Source organism: Xyrauchen texanus, chromosome 21, assembly GCF_025860055.1.
Source record: "Xyrauchen texanus isolate HMW12.3.18 chromosome 21, RBS_HiC_50CHRs, whole genome shotgun sequence".
Lineage (NCBI taxonomy): Eukaryota > Metazoa > Chordata > Actinopteri > Cypriniformes > Catostomidae > Xyrauchen > Xyrauchen texanus.
The window spans coordinates 3028486-3052337 of NC_068296.1; the positions used below are offsets into that span (position 1 = coordinate 3028486).

The following is a 23852-nucleotide window of genomic DNA, read 5'->3' on the forward strand; positions in this document are numbered from 1 at the left end:
TCTTCCGCATGTCACCTTCGTGAATTGTGTTCGTGCATGTAATGAAATGAGCCGCAGGTGATCCTGACAATCACACCCTGTGATTGATACAACAAGTACATGAAAGTGAAATCTGAATTGCTAAATCTGAATACTTCTCATGGATATGTCAATGTCATAGTAAACACGTATCATTATTAATGGCAGTAGAAAAGCCAGAAAATTGTCTTGCTTTGGTCAAAGATTGACTTCCCCTTAAAGGGACGGTTCACCCAAATATTACAATTCTCTCATCATTTCCTCGCCGTCATGCCATCCCAGATGTGTGTGACTTACATTCTTCTGCTGAACACAAATTAAGGTTTTCAAAAGAATATCTCAGCTCTGTAGGTCCGGACAATGTAAGACCTTTCAAGCTCCAAAAAAAGCAGCATAAAAGTAATCCAGTTGTTCAATCCATGTCCTCAGAAGTGATATGATAGGTGTGGATGAGAAACAGATCAATAGTTAAGTAATTTGTACTATAAATCTCCACTTTCACTTTCACATTCTGAAAGTAAAAGTGAAGATTAAAGGTTAAAAAGGATTTAAATATCGATCTGTTTCTCACCCAAAGCGATTGCATCGCTTCAGGAGACATGGATTGAACCACTGGAGTTGTTTGGATTACTTATATGCTGCCTTTATGTGATTTTTGGAGCTTCAAAAGTTCTGGTTACCATTCACTTGCATTGTATGGACCGACAGAGTTGAGACATTCTTCTAAAAATCTTCGTTTGTGTTCTGCAGAAGAAAGAAAGTCACATTTTGGGTGAACTATCCTTTTAAAGCATTCCCAGTGGGCAGAGATGGGTAGGGTAGCCAAAAACGGTACTCAAGTAAAAGTAAAATTACTTCAAAAACATAATTACTCAAGTAGAAGTAAAAGTACTAACATATATAATTACTTGAGTAAGAAAGTATCCAATTAAAAGAGTATTTAAGTAGTGAGTAACACTACATAATACACATTGAACATGTATTATAGAATTATTATTATTATTAATGGAAATTCTATCATCATTCATCATCAAGTTGTTCCAAACCCGTATGACTTTCTTTCTCCCATGCAACACAATAAGGAGATATTAGACAGAATGTTTGCCTGAGTCACTATTTACTTTCAGTGAATGTTTTCATATATATATACTGTATATATTGAAAGTGAATGGTGACTGAGACTGTCAGTCCCTAACATTCTGTCTAACATATTTTGTGCTCCACATAATACAAATCCTCACTGGTTTGGAACAACATGAGGGTAGAGAAATGATGACAGAATATTAAATTCTGGCTGAGCTATCACTTTAAAGAGATAGAAATTCTCCCATCATTTACTCACTCTCATGCCATCCCAGATGAGTATGACTTCCTTTCTTCTGCAAAACACAAATTATGATTTTTAAAAGATTATTTTAGCTCTGTAGGCCAAATTTGTTATGCTCCAAAAAGCACATAAAGGCAGTATAAAAGTAATCCATAAGACTCCAGTAGTTTAATCCATGTCTTCCGAAGTGATTCTTTTTAAAGAATCAAACAAGTCATTTGGATTACTTTAGCCCTTATGTTGTGATCTGGTTATTTTGACCCAGCCACATTTTTTTTCTTTATTTGGTTTAATTTCACTTTAATACACTTATTGTGTTCCCGGTCAAAAATGACCGGCCATTGGAAATGAATGGATTAGATTACAAAATTCCTTGTTCAGGAGCGTCCCAATCCTTTAGATGAGCACATACTCAAAGTCCTCGGACTTTTGCACACACACACACACACACACACACACACACAATGTGTGTTGAGCCCTTTTGTGCATCATCTTTTCATGTACACTCTATGAGGAATATTTCAAGATCTCCTCATCATATTATGTTGTGTTTGGGCTCGTTTGAATCTGGATCATCTGCTGTAAGTTACAATATGTCACAAAACAAACACAACACTTTTTTGGGAAATTGACATTATTTCATTGCATAGAAAAGAGAAGCAATGTTTGAGTTATGCGGAACAAAGGAAGTCATGCCGGTTTGGAACAACATGAGGGTGAGCAAATGTTGACAGAATTTGTTTTTTTTTTTTGTTTTTTTTACTCTGATAGTAAACATGAAATTCCCACAAGTCCTCTGTGATCACTTCCTGTGTTAGGACACTACAAGTTATGCACACACAAAGATTTCTGGTAAACTCCTCCCTCTTTCTCCTGGTTGCTGAGGTGTCAATAAGACTCACATACAGGCCGTTTGTGTTGGACATCAAGCGGATGTTTGTGCCTTTGACAATAGCTCGGGGTCTCTCCCGGCAACAGGAACACAACATTGGAAAACCAAAAGCTGGAATGTGAACAAGAAGCTGGAATGTGAACAAGAGACATTCTGTGTTTGTCGAAATCTTCAACTTCCTGTGAAGCAGCTCAGGCGAAGCTTTGTTGAATGAAATATGTTCGCCACTGAATGAATGGCATTCCCCTGCTGTGAGTGAACATTGAGGAATGTTGTGGGACATTGTAGAGAGTTTAAGAGCGTCACCCTCAACATGGTGGGTCAGGACATTTGGAGTTGTTTTGGAGAAATGAAAGAATTTGGCAGGTCCACAACTGGCTATAAGCCAAAGTACACACTAAAGGCTGTAGATGGCACAACTGCTAAAGAAGATGCTTGTTTGAGCCCCACAAGAAATGATTTATGCATCATCACAATTGTTCTTTGATCAAAATGCTTAACCGCAGGTTGCACCCGGATAGTTTTGAGTAGCCAGACTTGTGACTCAGTACATAAAGTCTGTTCCACTTTGGAGAATATTCAAGAACTGCCCACTGACATTTAAAGAGACCAACCACAGACGCGATAAGTACCAAATATTTAGATTTATAACCATGAAAACAAAGAGTAACATACAGATGATCTCCAAGAATTTTCCAACTTATACACGAACCAAGACATTCTCTTTTGCAATATCAACCGACTGGTGGTACATTATCCCACTTATTACACGGCTACTAACCAAATAAATAAACATGAACTTATGAGAAATTAGCTGAACAGCTGAAATGAACCTTGTTTGCATCAATTTTCTATTGGTGTTTATTTTGAGAAAATGGCCATCTGACTCATATTCAGCCTATTACAAGACTACTTGCCAAGTAAACAAATAAATGGGCATGCAACATTGACTTGCATTGAAATGAGCTTACTTGTAGAGATCCGAGATTAAGAAGAGATGGCTTGCAAAGACCCGGTCTGATACGTGAAGGTGCGGTTGTTACAGAGCAATATCAGACCACTAGATGGCGCCATTGACCAATCAGAATATCAGACCACTTGATGGCGCCATTGACCAATCAGAATATCAGACCACTAGATGGCGCCATTGACCAAACAGAATATCAGACCACTAGATGGCGCCATTGACCAATCAGAATATCAGACCACTAGATGGCGCCATTGACCAATCATAATATCAGACCACTAGATGGCGCCATTGACCAATCAGAATATCAGACCACTAGATGGCGCCATTGGCCAATCATAATATCAGACCACTAGATGGCGCCATATACCAATCAGAATATCAGACCACTAGATGGCGCCATTGACCAATCAGAATATCAGACCACTAGATGGCGCCATTGGCCAATCAGAATATCAGACCACTAGATGGCGCCATTGACCAATCAGAATATCAGACCACTAGATGGCGCCATTGACCAATCAGAATATCAGACCACTAGATGGCGCCATTGGCCAATCAGAATATCAGACCACTAGATGGCGCCATTGGCCAATCAGAATATCAGACCACTAGATGGCGCCATTGACCAATCAGAATATCAGACCACTAGATGGCGCCATTGAACAATCATAATATCAGACCACTAGATGGCGCCATATACCAATCAGAATATCAGACCACTAGATGGCGCCATTGACCAATCAGAATATCAGACCACTAGATGGCGCCATTGGCCAATCATAATATCAGACCACTAGATGGCGCCATGACCAATAAGAATATCAGACCACTAGATGGCGCCATTGACCAATCAGAATATCAGACCACTAGATGGCGCCATATACCAATCAGAATATCAGACCACTAGATGGCGCCATTGGCCAATCAGAATATCAGACCACTAGATGGCGCCATTGACCAATCAGAATATCAGACCACTAGATGGTGCCATTGGCCAATCATAATATCAGACCACTAGATGAGCCATTGACCAATAAGAATATCAGACCACTAGATGAGCCATTGACCAATCAGAATATCAGACCACTAGATGGCGCCATATACCAATCAGAATATCAGACCACTAGATGAGCCATTGACCAATCAGAATATCAGACCACTAGATGAGCCATTGACCAATCAGAATATCAGACCACTAGATGGCGCCATTGGCCAATCATAATATCAGACCACTAGATGGCGCCATTGACCAATAAGAATATCAGACCACTAGATGGCGCCATTGACCAATCAGAATATCAGACCACTAGATGGCGCCATTGACCAAACAGAATATCAGACCACTAGATGAGCCATTGACCAATCAGAATATCAGACCACTAGATGAGCCATTGACCAATCAGAATATCAGACCACTAGATGGCGCCATTGACCAATCAGAATATCAGACCACTAGATGAGCCATTGGCCAATCATAATATCAGACCACTAGATGAGCCATATACCAATCAGAATATCAGACCACTAGATGAGCCATTGACCAATCAGAATATCAGACCACTAGATGAGCCATTGGCCAATCATAATATCAGACCACTAGATGGCGCCATTGACCAATAAGAATATCAGACCACTAGATGGCGCCATTGACCAATCAGAATATCAGACCACTAGATGGCGCCATATACCAATCAGAATATCAGACCACTAGATGGCGCCATTGGCCAATCAGAATATCAGACCACTAGATGGCGCCATTGACCAATCAGAATATCAGACCACTAGATGGCGCCATTGGCCAATCATAATATCAGACCACTAGATGGCGCCATTGACCAATAAGAATATCAGACCACTAGATGGCGCCATTGACCAATCAGAATATCAGACCACTAGATGGCGCCATATACCAATCAGAATATCAGACCACTAGATGGCGCCATTGACCAATCAGAATATCAGACCACTAGATGGCGCCATTGACCAATCAGAATATCAGACCACTAGATGGCGCCATTGGCCAATCATAATATCAGACCACTAGATGGCGCCATTGACCAATAAGAATATCAGACCACTAGATGGCGCCATTGACCAATCAGAATATCAGACCACTAGATGGCGCCATTGACCAATCAGAATATCAGACCACTAGATGGCGCCATTGACCAATCAGAATATCAGACCACTAGATGGCACCATTGGCCAATCAGAATATCAGACCACTAGATGGCACCATTGACCAATCAGAATATCAGACCACTAGATGGCGCCATTGGCCAATCATAATATCAGACCACTAGATGGCGCCATTGACCAATCAGAATATCAGACCACTAGATGGCGCCATTGGCCAATCAGAATATCAGACCACTAGATGGCGCCATTGACCAATCAGAATATCAGACCACTAGATGGCGCCGTTGACCAATCAGAATATCAGACCACTAGATGGCGCCGTTGACAAATCAGAATATCAGACCACTAGATGGCGCCGTTGACCAATCAGAATATCAGACCACTAGATGGCGCCGTTGACCAATCAGAATATCAGACCACTAGATGGCGCCATTGACCAATCAGAATATCAGACCACTAGATGGCGCCATTGACCAATCAGAATATCAGACCACTAGATGGCTTGCAAACACCCGGATGAGCGGACTGATACGTGAAGGTGCGGTTGTTACAGAACAATATCAGACCACTAGATGGCGCCATTGACCAATCAGAATAGAGTATTCCAGACACGGGCAAGGATCGGCGTCTTTCGATTGAAGGAATGGAGGAGGTGTGTCCTTCATTTAGTTTGTTAATCTCGTTTAACAAGGAGAGAACGGGGCTGGATGAATTAACAGTAAAAGTGACTAATGACATTACAATCATATCAGGACGTAATTAAAACTTGTAATTATTTTTAGGCAAATTTTGTTGTCTTTTTTGTATACCTTGATGAAGCACAACAGTTCACAAAATGATATGCTTAATTTGGCTTGTTCATGTTATAAATCTGATTTGGTTCTGGCAGGGGGTGTAAGGTGGTAATGATTCTAGGGACCCACAACACATTTTAGACTGTATTCATTTTTTCCTCCACAATTTAGAATGCCCAAATCCCAATGCGCTCTAAGTCCTCGTGGTGGCGTAGTGACTCGCCTCAATACGGGTGGCAGAGGACGAATCTGTTGCCTCCGCATCTGAGACCGTCAATCAGCACATCTTATGTGGCTTGTTGAGCGCGTTACCATGGAGACAGTCCGTGTGAAGGCTCACGCTATCCTCCGCGTCATCCACGCACAACTCACCACATGCCCCACCGAGAACCACATTATAATGACCACGAGGAGGTTACCCCATGTGACTCTACCCACCCTAGCAACCGGGCCAATTTGGTTGCTTAGGAGACCTGACTGGAGTCACTCAGCACACCCTGGATTCAAACTCGTGACTCCAGGTGTGATAGTCAGCGTCAATACTCGCTGAGATACCCAGACTCCACTAGACTGTATTTTCTTAATGTGAAAGGGGCCCAGAAGTCCCTGCTACGGCCCTGGGATGAGGTCATAATGAGGACGTCGCTCACTCTTCCTGTGACTCAGCACTTCCTTTAGCTCATCTCAGGAGGTCAGATAAAGACACGAGTAGTCACATCAGAATGTTTGGAGAATGTCTCGAACACAAACGGTCCCAAGACGTTCATCCTTAAAGGAATGATTCCGCTCTCTCCGGTTTTAGGAAAATACCTACAACTTTTGTTCTTCTCTGTTGACATTATTGAGGAAAAATGTAACCAGTGTAGCATTTTTATTAGTGTTCGGCCCATAATATATATATATATTACACACAGTATATTATATACCCAAGCGTATGGAGGACAACACATGCAAAAATAATAAATAAATACATAATATATATATAAATGTAATAAGAAAATAAAGGAATAAATGTCTTGATAAAACAAATATAATTAGTTTTTAATTAAAGTTATTCCTGAATTTATTTTTGTATGACTTTTTTTTCCTTTATTTATTATTTTCTCTTTTTATTTTTTTAAATCTTTTTATGTATTATTATTTATTTATGCATTCATTTATTTTTATATTTATTTATTCCCACCTGTATTAATTTCTAAATTTAAATATTCCCACATTTATTTATTTTTGTATTTATTCTTACATTTCTGTCTCTTGTATGATAATGATGTGGGCGTGTCCTGCTCACCGTTGGCTTATTGTAGATTGAAGCGTGTGCTCGATTACTCTTGACTTGTTTTGATGTGACGTCAGGTCATGGCCATATTGTGTAAACTAAAGCCATTAGTGGGGCTAAAAACATAAGAGCTTAAGTCAATCCAAGATGTATTGGTTATACTACAATCACAAAATAAATGTGGAGCTGTTTCTTCAACAAATCCACAAAATGAGCAAGTTTAATAAATGATATGGTTTAATATTATGCTTTTCTTTTTTTTTCTGTGTATATTAAATTCATAATTTGATGTCTGCAAATCCATAATATTGTTTTCTGTTTTTATGATTGTTCATTGTAAAAGATACAACCATGCTTCATTTCCCTGATCGTTTATGTATGTATACATCTGCAATAAAAAAATCTATAGCCGACTCTAAACATAGGCTATATCTAGAGAGTTGCGCGCCATGCTAATGAAGTGGATAACCGCGCATCAAATGACTGTTTCATTTAGAGTAGAGGTGCTTATTGATCGTAGCACATCCTGGATTGTTAAACTCTCTGCGAAACGTTTCCTGCATATTCTAAATCTGTGCGAGTCAGAGCGTGCTAAGGTGGGACATCCATCTGCTTCCGGTAAGTGCAATTGAGTCTTAACCAATGATGCACTGGAGCTCCGCAAGGACCGCCTCCCTCATTTACATGTTGCACATAGAAATGTAAAAATAAATACATGTATAAATAAATAAATAAATATATATGGGAATATATAAATATATGTGGGAATAAATAAATATAAAAAATAAATTAACACAAATAAAAAAAATATGCTAAATAAATTAATAAATAAAAGTTAAAAAGAATAAAAATAAAGTTAAAAATAAAGATAGAAAATAATAAAAGGAATAAAGTCACATAATAATAAATTCAGGAATAAATTTAATTAAAAACTAATTATATTTGTTTTATCAAGACATTTATTTTTTGATTATTACATTTATTTATTTATTATTTATGCAGGTTTGGGCCTCCATACAAGCGTAACAAGTATCAATAAATGCACTAACCGAAAACATCACTTGTGTAATATACATTAACATAAGCTTTTATTTAAAAACAAAAAAAAAAAGCATTGCAAACATTCTCAAAATTGGGGTGTATTTTACAACATGAGATGTAAAATATGCTGTGACATGTTTGTCACAGAGCGTTGTACTCCACACACTTCGAGGGATCCGTTGGGAAATGTTTCTGACAGATAGTCATTAACCTCTTCAGACCCTAAAAAGACGACGCAAACACAAAAACATCACTGACCTAATAATACGCAACAGCCATTAATAGAACACAACACACTATTATTTATACCTGGATGTATTTCCTCTGGGTCTCGTCGTTGAGCACGTGGGCTACATGTTTGGAGAAGATCTTCTCACGTCCAGTACGAGCGTGGATGCCCACCATGGTTACACCGATGGGCCACGGAGCGTTCCCTATAGCCATCTGCAGATAGGCGTCATTTGCCTACATGCAAACAAACAGATTGAGTTGCCAAAACAAACATGCTAATTAAGCAACGAAATATGAGAATTAAGAAGGAACATGGGACACACCTTTACGTACTCCCTCTCCAGCATAAACTTTATGATGTCTGTGATGGACTCCTTGATGTCTGCTGGCAAATTCTGGAGAGAGGAAACAATCAGCTCCATATCTAATAAACTTGTGTATATATGGCAAGCCGAATTAACCTTTAATCATGTGAAGGATATTCATTTCTTTTTATATTTCAATTAGGAAAAACTGCAATTCTTGACATCTGTAACAGCATTTTCACTAGTACGTTTTCACGATCTGTCATTCACTCCTGTTTAAAATGCTAATACAGATGATATAATCAATTACTGAAATTAAAATCCAAATACACAAATCAGCACTTCTTACTAAATGGTAAATCGTCTGCACTTATATGGCGCCTTTTTAACCTTAACGGTATTCAAAGCGCTTTACATTGACTCATTCATTGAGTTATTTGTGCAGGAGTACAAATGAAAACATGTAATATCAAAATGGGACTTTTATTATGAAAACATGATTGCCAGATGAATCCAGTTCAACACACTTGGGTCAATCGTCCATGACAAGCGTTCATTAAAAACATCCAATCGCACTTTTTGTCCATAAAAGTGATAAATGTGAGAAATATTGATATATTCTCCATTGTTTACATGAGATCTCGCCTTCGTCATCGTTCTTCAACAAACTGCAATCTGAGCAGTATTCATGTTGTAAAACTGTTTATGATCTGATATATTAGAGTCTCATAAACAAAACCAGCCCATCTCCATAGTCCATTTTTAGAAATGTGGCGTCGTTTTACTCATAATAGGCGATCAGTGCCGTCAGATTTAGTGTCGTCTTGAGAGGCGGAGCCTTAATTTTACTCTGAACGCCGCCAGAGATTTTACAGACATTAAAGCTGCAGGAACTCATTTATTATTAAATCATCTTCAGATTAGAAACGAAACTTCTTTATGCTGCGTTCACACCGGACGCGAATAGCGCGTCAGGCGCGAGTGATTTCAATGTTAAGTCAATGCAAAGACGCGTTACGCGCGTAAAAAATTCCTGCGGCGCGAGTGAGGCGTAGAGCGCGGCGCGGTAGACGCGAATGGTGCATTTTGTGCATTCACGCGTTTGACGCGAATTCGCGTCTGCCGCCCGAGTTGAAAAATCTGAACTTTGGCGTCAATTCGCGCCGCGTTAACCAATCAGGAGCCTCGCTGCCTGCTGTCACTCAGGAGGTAAAGTGACGTAAACTTTCATTATTATTGTAAAGACAACCAACATTAATGTCTGGACAGTGTTGAATAAGGAAAAAAACACAGGACAGGTTAATTACTTTTGGAGGCTGGCTCCATTTATCATCAAAACAAAAATAAATAAATAATTTAACCTGATATACTACCATGGAAAACCTGACATTTTTAAAAAGTCTCAACTTAATAAATGTGCATGTTGTGGACCTGACATCCTGTAACTGGGGCTGACAACCTGGGAAAAAAAATACAAAATATAATAATAAAATAATAATGGACTATTTTTAGATAGTTTAGCTCTTTATAGGTTTGTGGGTGGCTCTTAAAAGAGCCGTTGTGGGGAAGTCATGAGGAGGACTTCAAACGCTACTCTGTCGGCTGCCATGGTACTGCTCCCTCCGCCGAGAAGTGTGCCATGAAGACATCCCTCACCCGAGTGCCTCTCTGGAGGAGTTGTTGGCCGCAACCCGACCCAGACCTGGCAGTGGCTCCTCTCCAGCATGTCCCCGCGCCCCTCGCTGGTGGACCCAAGTACGGCGACGACGACCCATACGCCGCTGTTCTGCTCTCCAGAGCAAATACAGAGCGGTGACTCTCTCCACGAATGCTCGATCAACATCAGCCATCTTGTAAAAAGATGGCCGTCATCGGATTTCGCCTCCGAAGCGCGTCACGCGCGTAAATTTCGCTTCAAACTTTTGTTTTTTACGCGCGTCAATTTCGCTCTTGACGCGCGAATGGATTCAAAGTGGTCAAGCGTATAACTAGACGCGGTAGGCGCGAATTTGACGCGCTATTCGCGTCCGGTGTGAACGTAGCATAAGACTCGTGGCTTTGGGAACATTGTATTTCCGGGTTGTCTTTGCACTTTTATTATTGTTTTTTTAGATTTATAAACTTCATCTTCTCTAACTTTAATAAATAACAACAGATATTAATTCTGAAACTTGTGAAATATAGACCAAAGTGTCTTCTTTCAAAATATACCACAACTGTGTCTGTACTCCAAAGGGTCCCATAAATACAACCATTTCAGTTCAGGTCATTGTCATGGTTTGTGCTCAAAAAGTTCATCAACAGGTTAAAAATATCCAAAAATAATTCTTTACTAGTTACAATAAAATCACATGACAGATATCAGAAATTAACATTGCCACTAGTGAAAACTTCAAATTACTAATATAAAAAATTAGCATTTTTACTACTTGTAATTCCGTTTATTTATATTAGTAACGTGCATTCATGCGATTGGTCATCATTAGCATTTTAACTGTTGATGTCAACAATTCATATCCTGCGAATGATTAAAAATCCATTCGGCTTTCAGTGATAAAAAGGCTTTCTTACTAGTTAAAATAACATCGCAGATATCTGAAATGAGTATTTTTACCAGTTGTAATCCAAATGATGATATCAGGAATGGATATTTGCACTAACAATAAAACAATATCTACATTTTACTAGTAAGAAGCGCAGTGCTGATATGTCAAACTGGAATTTTAACTAGTAAGAAATGAATTATAGATATCTGCAATTGCATTTTGAACATAAGTGAATGACAGACCATTGTGAAATTCTACAGATATAAAACAAATAAGGTTTTTAAGGTTTTTACTAGTTACATTTTTGATAAGAATGTGAATATTGAATTGTTGATATCTAGAATTCATTTCCTGCACATGATTACAAGTCAATTTGTCTTGCCATAGTGCATAAAAACATGCTTGTACAACAGAATACCTTCTTCCGTAGCTTTCTGAAAAGTGGTTTCAGGTAAGATTCGGTCTGTTTTTGGGTGGCACTGGCGAGTTTGCCCTGCACGCTACGTTTAACAAGGTCCTCTCTGCTGTTAAGATCTTTGGCCCACACGCCCAGCAAGAACTACAAATGAAAACATACAAAATCAAATGAATCACTGATTGCATTATATAAAATATCTCTAAAGTAAGACTGAAATATTGAACACTCTGAAAGAGTTCTTAAAAGAAAAACAACTCACCCGTAATACTTTATCTATGATGTCCATGTCTCTGACATCATCACTTGTGCCAAGAGACGCTCCCAGAGCCTGTTGAAAACACAGCATACCTTTGAGAAGTCAGAAGTTTACATACACTTTTACTAAGTGTGTTTCACTTTTAAATGACTATATCACAATTCCAGTGGGTCAGAAGTCTACATAAGTTAACTGTGCCTTTAAGCAGCTTGGAAAATTCCAGAAAATGATGTCAAGCCTTTAGACAATTAGCTTCTAAGTGGAGGTGTACCTGTGGATGTATTTTAAGGCCTACCTTCAAACTCAGTCACTCTTTGCTTGACATCATGGGAAAATCGAAAGAAATCAGCCAAGACCTCAAAAATCCTTGGGAGCAATTTCCAAATGCCTGAAGGTGTCACGTTCATCTGAGCAAACAACAGTACGCAAGTATAAACACCATGAGACCACGCAGCCATCGTCCCGCTCAGGAAGGAGACGCATTCTGTCTCCTAGAGATGAACCTAGTTTGGTGCGACAAGTGCAAATCAATCCCAGATCAACAGAAAAGGACCTTGTGAAGATGCTGGAGGAAACAGGAAGACAAGCATCTATATCCACAGCAAAACAAGTCCTATATCGGCATAACCCGAAAGGCTGCTCAGCAAGGAAGAACCGCCATAAAAAAGCCAGACTACAGTTTGCAAGTGCACATGGGGACAAAGATCTTACTTTTGGAGAAATGTCCTCTGGTCTGATGAATCAAAATTTGAACTGTTTGGCCATAATGACCATCATTATGTTTGGAGGAAAAAGGGTGACTCTTGCAAGTCGAAGAACACCATCCCAACCGTGAAGCATGGGGGTGCAGCATCATGTTGTGGGGGTGTTTGCTGCAGGAGGGACTGGTGCACTTCACAAGATAGATGACATCATGAGGAAGGAAAATGATGTGGATATATTGAAGCAACATCTCAAGACATCAGGAAGTTAAAGCTCGGTCACAAATGGGTCTTCCAAATGGACAATGACCCTCAAGCGTACCTCTAAAATTGTGGCAAAATGGCTCAAGGACAACAAAGTCAAGGTATTGGAGTGGCCATCACAAAGCCCTGACCTCAATCTGATTGAACATTTGTGGGCAGAACTGAATAAGCGTGTGTGAGCAATGAGACCTACAAACCTGACTTAAGTGATGCCAGTTCTGTCTGGAGGAATGGGACAAAATTCCAGCAACTTGTGGAAGGCTCCCCAAAATAATTGACCCAAGTTAAATAATTTAAAGGCAATGCTACCAAATACATACAAGTGCATGTAAACTTCTGACCCACTGGGAATGTGATGAAAGAAAGAAAAGCTGAAATAAATCTATTATTCTGACATTTCTCATCCTTAAAATAAAGCAGTGATCCAAACTGACCCAAGACAGGGAATGTTTTCTACCATTAAATGTCAGGAATTGTGAAAATGTTTAAATGTGTATTTGGCTAAGGTGGATGTAAACTTCTGACTTCAACTGTATATAACGTTACATATATAAACCTGAGACAGCCATTGTCTGTGAACATGCACAGTAGATGTCAGATGTGCACATAAGTCTATGGTGCCACCTAGTGACATGAGATAACATTACTTCTCATCAGACAGAAAGCTGAATTTAGTTGTTAGAAAAGCTCTCTAGCATCATTTCATATCTATACAATGACACTTTAGTGTCCAAATACTTTTTGGTACAACTGAACATTTATAAAGATTGTAGTATTGACATACTGCAAGGATGAACAATTCATTGGCTTGTTACTACTGTGGGCTCCCAGCATGACCACGTTTACCTCCAGCTCCTCAATGGTGGTATTTTCTTCATGTACTTTGAGATCATGTTGTGTGTCCTGTTCTGCGCCATCTCCACCCACAATCTCATTTAAATACTGCTGGTCGATCTTATCCATGGCAGCCTTCAAATCATTCCTCAAACCCTACACACACACACACACAGAATTAGCCAATTTGTCGAGGCAATTAGATATGGTATTATACAGTGGCAAGAAAAAGTATGTGAACCCTTTGGAATTTGCTGGTTTTCTGCATTAATTGGTTATAAAATGTGATCTCATCTTCATCAGTCACACGTATAGACGAAGACAATGTGCTTAGGCACACAAAAACACACAAACAATTATAATCATACATGTCTTTATTGAACACATCCCATTAAACATTCACAGTGCTGTGGAAAATGTATGTGAACCCTTGGATTTAATAACTGGTCGATCCTCCTTTGGAAGCAATAACCTCAAACAAGTGTTTCCGGTAGCTGCGGGTAATAGATTAGACCTCCACAATGTTCAGAAGAAATTTTGGAGCATTCGTCCTTACAGAACTGCTTCAGCTCAGACATGTTCTCAGGACGTCTGGTGCGAACGGCTCTCTTGAGGTCATTCCACGGCATCTCTATTGGGTTAGGATCTAACTGGGACACTCCTTTTTCTGAAGCCATTCTGTTGTGGAGTGTCAAAAGGGTGTTTGGCAAACTTCAGGTGTGCAGCAATGTTTTTGTTGGAAGGCAGCAGCTTCCTTCATGATGTCCTGCCATGAACACCATACCTGTTTTATGTTTTCTATATAGTAGACTCATGAACGGAGATGTTAACCAGTTCCAATGAGTCCTTCAAGTCTTCATCTGTCACTCTAGGGTTCTTGTTTACCTCATTGAGCATTCTGCGGTGTTCCCTTTGAGTCATCTTGGCCGGACAGCCACTTCTAGAGAGAGTACCTACAGTACTAAATCATCTCCATTTATATGCAATGCGTCTAACTGTGGACAGATGAACATCTAAACTCTTCGAGATAACTCTGTAACCATTTCCAGCATTATGCAAAGCAACTATCTTGATCGTAGATCTTCTGAGATCTCTTTTTTGCAAGGCATGGTCCACGTCAACAGATGCTTCTTGTGAATAGCAAACTCAAAATGTTTCAGTGCTTTTTACAAGTCAAAGTAGCTCTAATGGCACTATTCCACTGCACGATACGGTTCGACTCGCTTTACTTTTCTGAGCTTGCTTTTCCACTGCCGTTTAGTGCTGCCTCAAAGTGGGTGGGATTATAGTTGTGCCGCCTCTACTGCCGTGACATCATCTTAAACACGACACAAACTGACCAAAACAATAACACGACCGCTAGCTGTTAGCTACTAGCTCATTGTGCTGCATAAAGCAGTTGTTGCATGGTGATTTTACACAAGTGTAACAGTTAAATTGGTCTGGTTGTTTCGGAAGCTTCCAGTAGATGCTCAACTAAATAAAGTGAAGCTTTCAAGCAGAGTATAGAGTTAACATAACAAAACGTACCATCCTCCATCGTGGATCAACACCAGTCCAGGGCACTCTCCGTCCCATTGCTCGCTGGTCTAGATAGCGTCCATTTGGTCAAACCACTTCCACTTTTCCTTGATGGTTCTGTCGTCACTTTTAAGTTGTTTTTAACTTTTCCCTACATTGTCGGTAGGTCCGGTGGTAGCCGTGAGCAGCCAACAGCTGAGACACTTCCTCAGAGACTTTTTCGTTTCGTTCATCGCTAATGAGTGGAACATCTGCATCTTGTTTATTGACCATGGCGTATTTTCGAAATTCGCATGAATAAATGATCTGCTATCTGCTATCGCTGTTGCTAACTTTAAAACTAGCGGGTTGATGTCCCGTGTCGAATATCCAGTGATCTGCAGGATTTTGACGTCACATTTAGTATCGCCTCGGCTCGTTTGGAACCTCGACCGAGATGGCATTAAAAAAGGACCAGGTACTATCCACAGTGGAAAACCCCCCAAAAAGCGAGCAGAGTCGAGTTGTACCGTGCAGTGGAAAAGCCCCATAACACCTCCAACCTTGTTTCATTAGTTGGATGCCAGGTTTGCCTCTAATTAGCTTTTGTTGACGTCATTAGCCTAGGGGTTCACATACTTTTCCCAACCTAGACTGAATGTTTGAATGATGTATTCAATATGTGTAAGAACAATACAATAATTTGTGTTATTAGTTACAACAGATTGTGTTTGTTCATTATTGTAAACCAGATTTGAAGACAAATTATGGGTGCACCGATCCGATACTGAAGCTTTTAGATGGATCGGGTATCGGTCCGACGAACCCGATCCAAATACGATACTGTGTGTTAGTCATGTTTGTTCCCGTCAAGCTTCAAATATGACATAAAAGAACCATAAAAACACAATTAATGTAGCTCATATTACTCGTGTATTTTACTGAAAGCCACTTGAAGACGTGCGATACCTCTGTGAATCACAAAATGCTGTGTTTAATAAGTAAACATATCAAATGCACACGCAGCTCCAGAGCGTTAGTGAATGGCGCTGCTTCATTTACACTAATTAAACGGCTGTGAACTTGCCTACAAACAGACACACTTACAGGACTCCCTGGAGAGTTCAGAATGTCAAAATAAAAGCCTGAGTGTTAAAATGTACAAATTTAAAAAGTGGTATCGGTGCATCCCTAAGACAAATTGATACATAAATGCAGGTAAACACCAAAGGGTTCACATACTTTTACTTACCACTGAATATTAAGCCTTTTTCACTATGGAAAAAGTTGGAAAAGTTGGGTGTTACCTTGTTCACTTCCGGTGCTAGAATTTCAATCTTGCGTAGTCTCTGAAAAGCATCGTAATCGGATTCACTAAACAGACGGATCGGCTCGCCACGTTCTCTCAGACGCCTGATGACCTGCACACAGACCGAAGACCTTGTTTCAATAAACACAGCAACGTCAGTCTTATTCAGCAGTATTCGGACGGGTGAACTGTGATTGGCTGACCCACCTCCTGTCGAGAGAGCGTCATTGGAAGCTTCTCCTCCGTGAGCTCCAGTTCTAACACGGGATTGGATGATGTAGACGGATGCGCCTCTTCTAGCTCCTCCAGCTTTTAAGGGAAGAAAAAGAAATACAGGTGATTGTCGTCTCTTTTGCCTATTTTATGATTGTGACATTATGCAGCCCCAATAGCAAAGCATATAACGAATTTAAAAAGGGTAGCTTGCAAAAAATACATAAATACAATTATAATTAGAGATAGACCGATAATGCATTTGACCAATATTTTTTACAGATATTAAAACTTTTTACTTATTTGGTTATCGTGTCGATCAATAAATGGCAAAATCTCAGTTTGGAAACATTCCACTGTCATAAATGACTCGGTAAACTTCACAATAAGTATTGTTTTATTGTTGTAGGGCTGCAACTAACGATTATTTTGATAATCGATTAATTTAACGATTTGCAACAATGAATCATTAGCTATTAACCGATTATTCAGCTTTTGTCCTGACTTATAGGTTGTATTAAACATGCTTGCTAACAATAAACACCTTTTAAAAACGCCTCTAAAAGACATTCACCGAATTAAAGGGGTAAGCTTAATTCAGTAAAAATTCCTCTTGTTATCAAGTGTTTTTGTCTTGTTTTCCTTTTAAAAATGTCTAAAAATCCTTAAAACAAGAAACATTTAATTGAGAAGCAGCATATCAGATATTTAGACTTGCTTTAAGAGAATGTGTCTTAAATATACAGTAAGTGTATCTTGTATAGAAGTGTATTTGTTACTTGGTTATACTTCTGTGAGTGCGGCAAAATATACGTATATTCAAGATCTATTCTCTAAAAGCAAATCTAAATATCTCATATGCTGCTTCTCCGGGGAATGCATCTGTTATTTAAAGGATTTTTAGATATTTTAAAATATTTGTATTTTTATATTATATTCAACATTCTCAGATAACAATTGTTTCTTCTGCAGTAGCTGCTAAAGTAAATGTAAGTTGTTTTAAAGGAGTTTTAGATATTTATATTGGAAAACAAATCAAAAACGTATTTTGTTGCCGTGTATAATGGGGGTGAAGACTTCCTCTCTCACCTTTCTGTTCACTTCAATCCATCTTTAACTCACTAAAAAACAAACTCTCTCTTATAAATAAAGCTGAGTATTGCTAATGTTCTTCATGATAAGAAATGCACAGTGACACATATATTATGATTCAATAAGTCACGAGCAATCACGTTATAATCCAGCTGCATTAAGCGTGTGCGCTCGAGGGACGAGCGTCCTGTGACAGAGTGTGTTTGTAGTTTAATGATTATTTTAAGGAGGGTCAAATGACTTAAAACTAAATGATTAAATACATATTTAAATATATAATGAAATAATTTTAAAAACTATAAACTAAATAAATAAATAAATGTCACTTGCATTTCATTTTAGCACTATCATTGGGTTGATTTTCCATTTAAGCACGACCTCCGTGTCTTTTCAGGGTCACGGTTAACGATCAGCGCGTCACTTAACGGTGGTGGTGGTGTGGTGGGCTAAAGCACATAACTGGTAATCAGGAGGTTGCTGGTTCGATCCCCACAGTCACCACCATTGTGTCCTTGAGCAAGACACTTGGATTGTTCCTGTAATAAGTGCTCTGTAAGTCACTTTGGATAAAAGCGTCTGCCAAATGCATAAATGTAAATGTAAACGACAAAATCGATTTCTTTGGACTTTAGGGACATTCATTGATTTATTCAGTCATTTAATTACTAATGTAATGGATTTCATAGTTTAACAGTTTCATTGTGTATTTAATTATTTATTAAAATATTTAATTTTGAGTAATTTGGCCCCTTCATATTATTTAGAAAACAAAAAGTTAAACAAATCTGTTGATCTCTAATAGCTACAATAAAAAAGGAAAAATTATGATAATTCGATTTTTTTAAGGGCTGAGAAGAGCAAAAGGCCAGAAATGGCTTGATACTTGAAATCATGCCAATTTATAGATATTTTTCTTTTAATTGTGACTCAATCTTCCTCTAACCTTATATGAATATGAGAGGGAGCAATGTGTGAACAGCAGGATATCGAATATAAAGTGTCCTCTAGGGTCATTCTGTCAACTCAACCAGTCGTCCCAGCTCAAAATCTAGATTTTGATTTGTTTTTTTTTTCTGTTGGAAGAAATACAAAAATTAAAACATTCATTGATCATCATGTGAATTACTTTTATGCTGCCTAAATATGACTTTTGGGCCGTCACAGTGCTGGCACCTGTTTACGTGCATTATAAGGAACTTACAGCGCTCCATCTTCTTCTTAAAATCATAATTTGTGTTCTGCTGAAGAAAGACAGTCATACACATCTGGGATGGCATCAGGGTGAGTGAATAATGAGAGAATTTTCATTTTTGGGGGAACTTTTCCATTAATATCCTTTTAGCTTCTGGTTCAGAACAAACTTTTCTTTTAGCATCTCCATTTTTAAGGCCTTCTATGGTTCAGTCCCAGAGATATGGGGCTCTCAATGTGGCTCCATGAGTAAATTGTTAAATTGTACACATTTTCAGAGGTCAAACCCCAAATGTAGGACAGTCTGCATACACCTTATACTTTTGTCTTTTAAAGAGGAATGTCTTAAGTACAAATAACGTTGAAACTAGAACTGTATCTTGTTTTCCTCTACCAATCAATCGCATAGAACATTCCAGTTTAACAATGTCCGATTGCCAAAAATACACTGAAATGGTCGAGTTGAATTAATAAAGGTGCATTTCTAGTTTCAGCATTATTTGTTCTTCAGACATTCCTCTTTAAATACAATAAGGATCAGCTTTAAGTGACCCACATTAGGATTTCGACCATTAAAAATGGGTAAAATTTACTCATGGAGCCACATTGAGAGCCCCATATCTCTGGAACTGAACCATATAGGACCTTATAAATGACAATACCAAAAGAAAAGTTTGTTCTGAACCAAAATCTACAAGGGTTTTAAGATATCTTTAGTATTTCTTGAGTTACAAGCACGCCAACTTTGGAAAAAGAACATGGAAAGTGCTTTTTCACCATTTTTGGACTCACACCATTGGCATATAATGCATCAAGAGCTGCTGAAGTCTACTGATTTTAGTAATAGATCTACCAATCTCTGTGTAAACATAAAATAATGATGCTGACACCTTTCTAAAGTTATTTATTTGACCTGTAGTTTTGCTCCAAAATCATAGGCGAAAATTGCCATTTGGACCCTCCTCTACAAAATAATGGATTACTCAGTCAATATTCATCCATGCCATTTAATATTTTGGCTTTTATCTACATTTATGCGTTTCTTTCACCAGAATTTTTTATTATTTTGTATTATCTAAATCAAGAGCTGGGGACCTCTGGTTGAGTTGACACAGAATGACTCTATACAGTAATGTTGTCCCATTTAAGCCGGAAACATCATGCATGTCATTAGCAACATGCACTTCTCAATCCAAACTAAATAAAGCGTCACACTTTATATTAGGTGGCCTTAACTATGATGTACTAGCATTAAATACATACAAGACTAGGTGTTAACTGTGTAAATACATGTTGTTCTGCAAAATTCCTACATTTACTGCTACCGAGGCTGAGGTACGAGTAGGTTTAGGAGTAAGGGTATGGTTAGAATTAGGTCTTGGGGTAAGGTTAACAGTGTAACTACAAACATAATTAAATGCAATTACTTTATATGTAATTACAATGCGACAACATGTATGTGCATAATAAGTACATTGTATTAAATGGTTAAGTACAGAGTCGTTAAGGCCACCTAGTGGGTCCAAATAAAGAAGCTAAAACAAAAGTGAGCATTGCACGTATATCAGAGTGCAGTAATTCTCAGACATCTTTAAAACACAAGAACACAGACTCTACTGTGATCATTCTGCAGCAGAAAACAACGGTGCCATCTCCATCTTTGTGCAACACTGAGAGAAAAGCCCATTAAACACAGGTATGTTTGAACAAGTGTTCTTTTGTCATGCTGAAAGCTGGTCATACATCTGTCTGGCAGCATGCAGTCTGTCTGTCTGTGACTTAACCCTACCTGTCTCACTGGATGTTCATTAGAAACCTACACTCACAGAACACAGACATCAGGAGAGAGAAGATAAGCACAGACATACACAGCAGACAGAGGATGCTCCCCCACTGCATGTGGAGAGAGAGACAAAGAAGAGAACTAGAGAGAGAGAGAGCTTTATAAGTACAGAGGTGAGAGAGCTGGAGTGAATTAATTAAAGACTGAAACAGCGAATAAGATAAACCGCTACTGAATCTCCAGCGCCATGGCAAAATAATCTATATTTTACCCAAATTTGTGAGGCAAAACTGCCACTGAAGGTGTGAAAATTGCCCCCGATTAACAAAATGTAGGGGCAAAAAAATGCCCCCATGATGAATTCCCTCTATAACATCTAATATTTTAATCTAAGATTAATACATACTATCATAAAATTTAGGCAACATCCATACTGAATTAATTTGATTTGTTTTATTCATACATTATTTTAATTCATTATGAAAAATGCCCCTAAATATGAAATCCAGTGGGCAAATATAAACCCCATAATAAAAAAGATAATTTATGACCATGATATAAATATCAAGGGACAAATTACTAAAAAAATGGAATACTTAACATTTACATTTTTTAAATATATAATTAAATACATAATGAATTATTTAAATGTATCATTAAATAAATAATTAAATATTTAAAATACATGAATTAATTAAATCATTAAATATTCAAATAAATCATTATATGCAATGTGAATTAATTAAATGTTTAAATAAATAATTTAATGCATTGTGAATAAATTAAATGCATCATTAAATAATTAAATATTAAAATAATCATTATATGCAATGTGAATTAATTAAATGTTTAAATAAATAATTAAATACATTGTGAATACATTAAATGCATCATTAAATAATTAAATAGTAAAATAAATCATTATATGCAGTGTGAATTAATTAAATGCATCATTAATTAATTAAATATTAAAATAATCATTATATGCAATGTGAATTAATTAAATGTTTAAATAAATCATTAAATACATTGTGAATAAATTAAATACATCATTAAATCGGCTAATAAAAATCTCCCACGTATTTTATTTCAGCTAGCTTCGATTCAATTTCATTTAAACAAAAGTACTCTGCCCCCATTTTCATTTAAGAGCTTGCTTTGGGATAATTTTCATTAAAGCAAGAGCATTTATCATTAAGACTTCTATTGATTTATAAATAATTAATTAGAATATTTTTTTCATTATGTATTTTTTTATTTAATTTAGCATGTAGTTCATTGTAGTTCAGCATTATTTCACAAAGTATTTCATATTAATTATTTATGATATTAATAACGCATTAAACTAACTCACTATGCATTTAAATATTTATTACATTATGCATTTAATTAACTCACTATGCATTTAAATATTTATTAAATGATGCATTTAATTATTTATTTAAATATTTATGTATTTGTTTATTTAAATGATGCATTTAATTATCTCAATATGTATTTAATGATTTATTTATTGATTTAAATTATGCATTTAATTAACTCACTATGTATTTATTTAAATATTTATGTATTTATTGATTTAATGATGCATTATTTATCTCACTGTGTATTTAAATATTTAATTCTGTGTAATTTGGCCCTCCACAGAGATATGCGTGTGTGTGTGTGTGTGTGTGTGTGTGTGTGTGTGTGTGTGTGTGTGTGCATCACTGAACATGTTATCTGTATTGACAGATGGAGTTTGTACCTTGTATCCGCATCTTCTGAAATAATCCTCCTCTTCTTTACGAGCCAAATCAGCCCGTTTAAAGTATTTCTTTGTGTCCTAAATAAACATTAAAGCATTGCATTTAATAAACACACGTCTACACAACATCCAAATAAATATTTAAAAATGCTATGAATTGATCGCACAAACAAACACATAAACAAACAGCTGTAAACTGTATTCGAACAGTCGCTACTCACATCTACCAACTCTTTCTCCTCTAAAAGCTTCCTTTTCCTTGCGATCTCCGCTTTGAGGATATCCATAATAAAAACAACTCAAAAACAAAACAAACACCCGATTTAATCTCAATTAAATGTGACTTCTGCAACTATGAAGGCACTTCCGTTTACTGTTTCTCTGCGTCATTGGGCGGTGGCGAGTGGAGGTCGCTGTGGCGATTACTGCCGACTAGCGGCCAAATGTGTGACTGACACGAAACACGAAACTTATCATCAAAATCTCATTATTAAACCATGTAAAGAAAATATATCAGTTACAGTAAAATATATTTTTTTCAACCCAGTTTCTAATCATATTGTTGTTGCTGACTGCAGTTTTTAATTTATTTATTACGTTTTTTTTATATTTCAAGTTTATTTTTTATTATATATATAATTTATTATCGATCTTCATCTCAAATATTAAACATGTTCGACTTCACGTGTATTTTAAGAGTAAATAAATAATTTGCATTGAAATATAATTTTATTCTAAACACATTCTAATGCTACTGTTGTAGTAGAGGACAGTTTTTATTTAATTATTTATTTGGTTTGGTTTAACTTTTTATATTTAAACTTTATTTTTAATTGTGTATTTGTATTAATTATTGAGCTTCATCTCAAATATTAAACATGTCTTCACATGCATTTTAAGAGTAAATAAAAAAATTGCATTTAAATATTTTTATATTTAAATATGATTATTTATTAACAATTTTGTTCACAACAATTTCTAATGCTACTGTTGTTGTAGAGGACA

General features: G+C 37.3%; 1 protein-coding gene across 2 annotated transcripts; it reads right to left on the reverse strand.

Annotated features, from left to right (window-relative positions):
* Positions 1 to 8283: 8283 nt before the first annotated feature.
* On the reverse strand, positions 8284 to 23225 carry prpf18 (PRP18 pre-mRNA processing factor 18 homolog (yeast)). Of its 2 annotated transcripts, XM_052151855.1 has the most exons (11): positions 23069 to 23225; positions 22848 to 22925; positions 21107 to 21133; positions 17029 to 17130; positions 16820 to 16933; positions 14025 to 14168; positions 12217 to 12285; positions 11958 to 12098; positions 9012 to 9083; positions 8767 to 8922; positions 8284 to 8679 (listed from the first exon to the last, which is right to left on the reverse strand). In XM_052151855.1, the coding sequence occupies exons 1-11, from the start codon at positions 23132 to 23134 to the stop codon at positions 8599 to 8601; spliced, it is 1050 nt and encodes a 349-aa protein (XP_052007815.1). In that variant the 5' UTR covers positions 23135 to 23225; the 3' UTR covers positions 8284 to 8598. The 2 variants fall into 2 exon arrangements, with proteins under 2 accessions (XP_052007815.1, XP_052007816.1); XM_052151856.1 differs by lacking the exon at positions 21107 to 21133 and having other exon boundaries at positions 8341 to 8679.
* Between the last annotated feature and the right edge of the window lie 627 nt (positions 23226 to 23852).